This window comes from Trematomus bernacchii, unplaced genomic scaffold, assembly GCF_902827165.1.
Source record: "Trematomus bernacchii unplaced genomic scaffold, fTreBer1.1, whole genome shotgun sequence".
Classification (NCBI taxonomy): domain Eukaryota; kingdom Metazoa; phylum Chordata; class Actinopteri; order Perciformes; family Nototheniidae; genus Trematomus; species Trematomus bernacchii.
The window spans coordinates 5331178-5339069 of NW_022987821.1; the positions used below are offsets into that span (position 1 = coordinate 5331178).

Consider the following 7892-nt stretch of genomic DNA (forward strand, 5'->3'; position numbering starts at 1 on the left):
TCAAAGGTAACTTTCCGTAGTAATAGTATTGTTGCAAGCGCGGAAATAAACTAAAGTGCCACCTTTTCTCTCTTGTTTCGAGCAAACGTACAACAATTTTAGACTGATTAGCCACCCTAACAATGACTTGCAGTGATTGCATTTAAAGAGAACATTGATCAAACTGCAGGGAAAAACACATTTTTAACCCCTAAAGATTTTCATTTGTGGTTGTAATTGAATGGTATATTACCAAGCACAGTGATTGCACACGTGAATGCCTGCTGTGTTTCCTGTCATGTTCAACAGTCTATTGCATTTAAGCTAACAAAAAACTCCATCAGCGGTGCTGGTTCACAATCACTAAAGACCATACAGTTACTATTGTGGCTCACAAAGAACATCACTACTGATAAAAACCCAACCACTGAGACTTATAGGCTAAGTACTTGGAGGTGGATGGGCTAATAAAAATATCTGGGAGTAGCACCAAGAAATCCTTTGGGATAGTGAAAGATAATCACTATTACACACACCCATGGGCTTGAACCAGCAGCAAGGGGTTTCAGTGGCTGCAGAGTTTTCAAGTGCAGGACTACTGGCAAGCCTTCAGTGCAACACATGGGACTTTCTTCAAAGCTATCATCAAAGGATAATACCCAAGCTGAAAAAGGCTTTTGGGGATTTGATTACAAAACCCAAACAAGAGCAGACACACTGAATCTGACCATTGGGAGTCAGATAAATGCTAGCCGCTGACGCTTTAGCGCTAATTAAAGGGAAAGACCGTGTTTTGGGTTGAGTTTGTATCCTGTAGTACAATTTGTTCCTAATACCTGCTTTGGATGTTGTGACCAGATATTGCCTCAAAGGAACAGCCTAAAAAACCACAATGCAATACAAAAGAATTGGAGATGTGCCTGATGTAGCACAAAAACAAGACATAATGGTAGTAGTGGGTGTTCGAGCTGTAATGGGCATTCCAACCGATGACTAACCAAACAGGGTACATTGTTTTTAGTTTGCAGAGAAGTAACCCTGAAGCAAAAAAAAAAGGCACAGCTTCCAAATACAGAACACAAGCTATCTTCCATACCCCTAGGATTAAATGTCCCACATTAAACCAAAGACTTACACCGAAGCTGAGTGTAAGAGGTGTGCAGATGATGTTATCTCTGCTGGAAGTGTTGCATCAACTGCCAGCTCCTCGGGGGGGGGACTATCACACGAACTACGGCAGGCTTGCTGGGCCATAACAGTGTTGGAGTGCTGTGTGCACAGCGTGTAAATAAGGCTGCTCCTCTCCGCTGCGATTCCAACAGCTATTATCCATCGCATTAATGAATAGGTCCTACTGTTAGCCAGCGAGTCACACAGACCTACAGCACAGGAACACCTGACGGAAAGCAATCTCTAATGGATTCAAGCAGAGGGAATGTTTGTTTATCTATTATCTAATATTATAAAAAGTAGAGCACTCTGCTTTGATATTATTATATGTAGGTGTAGTCCATACATGTATGCAATAAGAGTGGTAGGATTCACCTCATAGACGTCTGCAATGCCATTATGTAGAACATTTTTCACTTCTGATGCACAACTTTTGGAATTATTGTAAAATATTTGTCATACTCATCAGCCATCTTGGATTGTAGGGTTGCATACGCACTGCAGCAAGAGTCTAAATGTGTCATTCTCCCTCCTGGGTAACAAGGAACTAGCATCCAAGAATCATAATAAAACAGTCTAAAAATAATATGATATGATAATGCAACACAATGTTCCTCCACTACAGTGTATGTAAATCAAATGACATGAATTTGACCTTATTTTGAACCGTTTTCCATATTGAAGGACAAAGAGGTACTTGAAGTTAGCATATGTAACCCCTTCTGTATATTAGGTATGCTAAACAATATGAACAGACCATGAATCAAACCTGTCACATGTCCCATTACACCACCTCGAATACAATCAAAATACCTCAAAGCAAACATTGTTGTGTTTTTTTGTTGTTTTTTACTCAACCTCAACCACACTTTATTTAACAAAATAGAAGCAGGTCAAATATCGCAAAGCATATAAATGTAACTTTGAAACACAGCGTTTGAAAATCATGACAAATCATCAGTGGGCTGTGGCACGGTAATACTCCACAGAAGAGACACATAGTTACCCACAACCACCCACTCCCCTCCACCAACACCAACACCCGTTGTGATTAAACAGAAAATTGGGGAAACGGGGCTTGAAGGGGGGAGCAAGGTGACGGGACAGAACTGCAGGGAGGTGATGATGATGAGTGTTTGTCACAGATCTGCTGAAATGTTAGTCCCCAAGGTCAAGCTGCACATGGTTACATGGTGCTAATGGGAGGGGGGGGGGGCAGTGGGGAAAGTAAGGGGGCAGACATGCATATTGTCACGCTAGCTCTCTCTCTCTGTCTCTCTCTCTCTCTCTGCAGGCTTCCCACACAAACACACACACAGTCAGCATGGGGCAGGCAGACAAAGAAAGCAGGGGAGAAGTGATTCAGCACCATGGACAATGCTAGTCTGCACACTGGGGGAAATACTGTAGTCCTACTAGCAGGGGGAAGATGGGGGGGGCACTGAGGGGGGGTTTGGGGGTGTAACCCTATCTCACATCAACATCTGTACACTCTCATCATGGCCATGGCATGTTAGAATTGTTGCCGAATGATACAGAAAGCTTGTCCGAATTAGGCATCCTAGAGTAGGTTTCTTAAAGAAATGCACAGACAAAAAGATGTCAGCGGCAATAGAATATTTCATTGTTAGACAAAAGAAAATTGCACATTCCTTGCATCTGTTTTAGACACTGCAGAGAAGAAATTTGTGAAGACTGAAGTGTGCCCCAACTGTTTAATCTTTTAGTTGTTTATCCAAATCCAAGCTCTTTTGAAGCAGTATAGGCTAATAAGCAGCAAAGCACTGCAAAACAGGTATTCAGTCATGGCATTGTTTTCATGAGCCCACAAAAACCATGCTACCCCCTCGAGAAGAGTATCTCAAGTTCAAAATGCTGATTTGAAAAAGGCATCTTGCATTATCAAATTAGCTCCGCCTATGTGTGTGTGTGTGTTTTTGTAATCCCCTTAGTGAAGGAGATACACTCCTGTGTCTGGCCACATGCTGAGTTCTTCCCATGTCATGGCCCCAGTTTGTTAGAAAGCAAAAACCCACACCCCAAACAGCCTATTTCAAGCACATGTTGTAGTAAATACAGTTTCAATTCTCTTATTTGGACAAGATTAGATGGCTTTACAAAAGCTCACAACATAATGAAAGTGAATCATAGCCATAAGCTTTTATGTGGAGGAATACTTTTTTTTCTGACATTAAAAAAGCATTCTAGTCTATATCAGTCTACCTGCGCTGTTTACATAGATCGAATTATACCTACATAGCTCGATTGAAAACACTTCTTTGCTCAGTTGTTGAAAAAATATGATGGTATAAACCCCCCATTTTAAATGACTTGTTTTTTTTCTTCCTCTCACCCAAAGCAGGCTATATTCATTGACACACAAAACCACAGAACTGTTATTTTAGCTACATTAACTTTGCAGCATAAGCATCTGAGTGACGTTAATTGGTCATGCTCATCTGCATGTCTGAATATCTGAAAGTCAACAATTGGCACACCATAAAATAACACAGTTTACATTCATAAAGGAGATGATGACTGCGCAGACATGGATTTAATCTGCACCATCTAGTACGGTATAAATAACCCCAATATTTATCGACAATCAAATGATAACAAACAGAAAATAACATGCACTGACAGCACTTCCATCACTCCTTTCCGAGAGTCATTGTTATCAGTTAATTTTTTTTTCTCTTTTCTTCAAACAAGTTTAAAACAACAAATACAAATCCTGACTGCAGGTTCACAAAAAATAGAGAAATGGCACTTTGTAATAGTCATATATAATTCTTAATATCTATATATTGTCGTCATATTGATATAACATGAAAGGGTCGAGTTTGCTTCTTTGTTGGTTATGGTGGTTATGGTTCCTCGCCGTCGTGTGTGTGTTGAAACCATGCGAAATATCATCATGCATTGCAGATTATGATACATCGGTCCGAGTATTTACATTTACATTCATGCGTTCGTGCACCATGTCCTGGGTCCTCGGTCTTTGCTTTCTCTCTCGCTCTCTCTTTCTTTCTCTCTTTCTCACACACACACACACGCCCTCTCCCTCGCTTCTTTTTCTCCCTTTTCTCTGTCTCATATCCGTAGTCCGATTGCGGCAAATAGCAGAACTGGGAGGAGGAGGGAGGGAGGGGTTTAAGCCAGGGGGCTTGCCATATACATATATTACAGAGTGGGGCCTGAGCAGCAGCAGACTGATTTACTTGGTTCAACTGGCGAATACAAGACATAAACAAGTCTGTGTTCGCCACTGACGAACAAAAGCTGGATGATTTGCAGTCATGTGTGCATCAGTGTGTCTGTATGACATGTTTGTAATCCAGTCCGGTATGGGTTCATTGTACTAGACCCAGAGTCTCTTTACGCATCATTTGTCGTGGAAAGGTGCGTGCTGCAGTCGAAGCCCCTGTGCGCGCCCCCGTCTGCGTGATAAGGCCCACTGTGCCAATACGACGAGTCACACACTGTCTGTAAGGAATTGATCTCTGAGGCGGAGGAATTCCCGTCCCTCCGCTTTGATCGCTTTCGATTCCGCAAGATAAACACAAGCATCCCCACGACAGTAAAAGCGGACGTGACAAACACCAACAGCAACCCGGGGACGAGCACAGAGATCGAGACCCTGTTCGGCTCCAAATAAGAGTTCGAGCGCGTCCCCGAGTCCTGGGTGAAAGTGCTGTTTTTGGACAGGGGTGTGGGGGAAACTTTGTCAAGGAGTTTAGGGCACATGAGGTCGTTCCGGACTTGGCGGAAATCTCGTTTCCAGAACTCTTCGGGTGACTCGCATTTGAGATCACTCACTATCACATCGTCCCCGAGTTTATCCGCCCACTGCTTGAAGGGCACGATGTTGCACGAGCAATCCCACGGATTCCCGTGCAAATCGATTTGTATGATTGAATTTAGCTGGTCTAACACTCCCGGCACGGGCAGATAGGGGAAATAATTATTATGAAGACTTATTTTGGACAAAGAAATCCCAAGGAAAGCATCGTTTGGTAAAGATTTCAGCAAATTGTTATTGAGGAACAGGACCCTGAGATTAGGCATAGGGCTGAATGCACCTGCCACTATCATCTGGATGTCGTTGTATTCCAAACTGAGATATTCCAGATTCCCGAGGCCCACAAACATCTCTGCTATCAGCGTATCCAGATAGTTCTTATCCATATACAGCCATCTGAGCTCGCTCTGGTTTATAAAAGTGCTGTTGTCAATCACCTTGATGTTGTTCCCCCCCAGATCAAGCAAATTGAGGCTGGTGTAGCCGAGCAGGTGGTTCTTTTTCACTGCGTGTATGTTGTTATTTCGCATGTTCAATTCGTGTGCAGCCAGGGGTTTAGGCTTGAGGTTGGATAAGCTTTCAATCTTGTTGCCCTCGCACAAGACCCCCAGGCCCTGTCTGGTGCCGATCAGCTTGCATTTGCAAGGCTGGGGACACGTCATGTTGTGAGGCAGCTCTCTGTCCCCGTTCTCACCTGACACCACTGGAGTTGGCCTCGTTTTCAGCTGCCAGTTCTCACGAGATTTGGAGCGGCTCTTGGCTCCGTGGCCAGGCGTCGGGGGACCGCTGGTGTCTCTGCTGGGCTTGTAAGGCGTGGGACGCGGAACCTGAGCCTCGCTCTCAGAGGCCTCCTCCTGGGTGGGAGGGGCGACCAGGCTGGTGTCCACGCTGCCGCTCTGTGAAGGACACAGGTCCGCTTCTGATGTCTCGTTCAGGTCGCTCCCCTGCAGCCTGGTGGGAGCCTCGCATATCATCCTCCCAATAAGAGCGTTATGCGGTATGTTCTCCAGCCATTCCTTAAGAGAAACCAGGTCGCAGTTACAGTCCCATGGGTTGTCCTCCAACAAAACCTCCGCAATGCCCGGTATTTGCTCAAGGACCCCCTCATAAGGCACCGTTTTGATTCTGTTCCCCCGCAAGTCGAGATGCGTAATGGGCACATGTTGAAACACGTTTATAGGTAGCGCACTGATGAGGTTGTCGTTAAGTATTAACACTTCAAGTTTGTTTAGGTCCCTGAAAACGGCGGGGTCAACATCCCTCAGTAGATTGAAATCAGCTTGGAGATATTCCAAGTCGTCTAACCCCAGAAATGTACTCTTCCTGAATGATCGTATCTTATTGTTATTGATGTGCAGCCTTTTCACCAGCTGCAGTCCCAGAAAGGCGCCGGGGACAATGTCGTGCAAGCCATTGTTTTCCAAATGCAAGCTCACAGCATTGTAAAAGTTGGCAAACTCGTTGGGAAATAGCCTGGATAGAGAATTTCCGTGCAACAGCAGGTGATAAAAATGCGAGCTCGGGCCAGTCAAATGCTGCAGAGTGGTGAGGCTCCTTTTTTCGCAGTCTATGTGCAGATCTCCCTCGATCTCGTTGCAAGAGCATATCTGGTCCTTACAAATGTCCTTTGTAACATTTCCACCAGCAACACAAAGAGCCGCATTCAGCAGAACAATCCAAAGCAGCATTTTTCAACGTGGACAATTCATTCCCGGTTTTAAGACATACGAGCTGTGAATTCAGTCTACATCAGTGAGAGGAAAAATGGTAGATAGAGACATTTAGGGAGAAGATAAAGCAATCTTTTATAACAGATCCATGCTGCATCTAACCTGCGCTTGTGTCCAGATTTCCAGTTTGAAAATGCCCACAAAAACGTCTTTTTCACATCGACTGAATCCTCAGAGCGTGTTTATGATCAAAATCGAAAGCAGCGGGCGACAGTAGAGTCCAACACATCTTTCGGCTGTTTTCAGTTCGTTGAACACTGACCTTGGCAGAGCAAAAGAGAACAAATCCGTGCCTTTTTTCTCCTCCAGTCTTGCTGCGTGTTGCGGCGTCTGAAGCTGTCCCCTCTCCGCTGGTGCTGAATTCACACCGTGCGCTGGAGCTTTAGAAGCGATCTCACCGCTGCAAAACACCCGCATCCCCCCTCACATCCTTCGGCGTGTTGCCTCGCTCGTCTCTCCCCCCCTTTTGTGGCGGTTTTGGGAATCACAAAAGGAGAAACGCAGAGACAGTGTTCATCCTAGCGCGGTGCTCTAAGAATAATCTGACACCCTCTACTGAGCTGTAATGGCAAAAACCCCGTCGACTGACTGAGGGAATGCTGAGAAGCGAGAGCAAGGGGAAAAAAAAAATCAATCCATATACAGGGACGATCTTTCTTTAAATCATACTTTAAAGCAAAAAAAAAAGGTTTCTGTCACGATACTAGACTCCTACTGTTATTCTTTACTCTTGCAGCTCCATGGTAAAAGTGTCCAAGTCCGCATCGTTGAAAACACTGGTGAGATTTCACATTAGGATCGTGATACCTCCGTTCACTGCCATGAATTACCCCCCCCCCCCCCTCCTTCAGTTCTTAAGGGATAAACGGCATTACTTTAGCGGATCTCCCTCCGTATGTGAGCCTCCACTGTTACAGCCTTGACTTTCGCCCCTTGCTTTGAAAACACTGTTGAATGCGGTAAAAACAATAATCCGCTACAGGCATGCCTCAGTCCAGCAAAGAAAAAAAAAACAGTTGACTATACAACAAACGATGCGTCAGTGTGGCACCCTATATGCGCATGTGTGCGTGACGTTTTTTTGTTTTGTTCTTCCAATATAAAAACCCTTTGCAGAAATAGATCTCCAATTGAAAGAAAAAAGACAAGGGAAGTGGTTTGAACACAATTTCATCTCCTATCGATTTTATTATACTCCATTGTTTGAGAGT

The 7892-nt window shown here is 44.4% G+C and overlaps 1 protein-coding gene across 1 annotated transcript; it reads right to left on the bottom strand.

Moving 5' to 3' along the window:
* Nucleotides 1-1981: 1981 nt before the first annotated feature.
* Nucleotides 1982-7650, bottom strand: LOC117498856 (SLIT and NTRK-like protein 1). Its single transcript, XM_034150994.1, has one exon. The coding sequence runs from the start codon at nucleotides 6637-6639 to the stop codon at nucleotides 4528-4530; it is 2112 nt and encodes a 703-aa protein (XP_034006885.1). The 5' UTR covers nucleotides 6640-7650; the 3' UTR covers nucleotides 1982-4527.
* Nucleotides 7651-7892: the final 242 nt, after the last annotated feature.

What these genes read in the sequence shown, in the direction of transcription:
- LOC117498856 (XM_034150994.1), bottom strand. Translation starts at nt 6,639, where the DNA reads ATGCTGCTTTGGATTGTTCTGCTGAATGCGGCTCTTTGTGTTGCTGGT.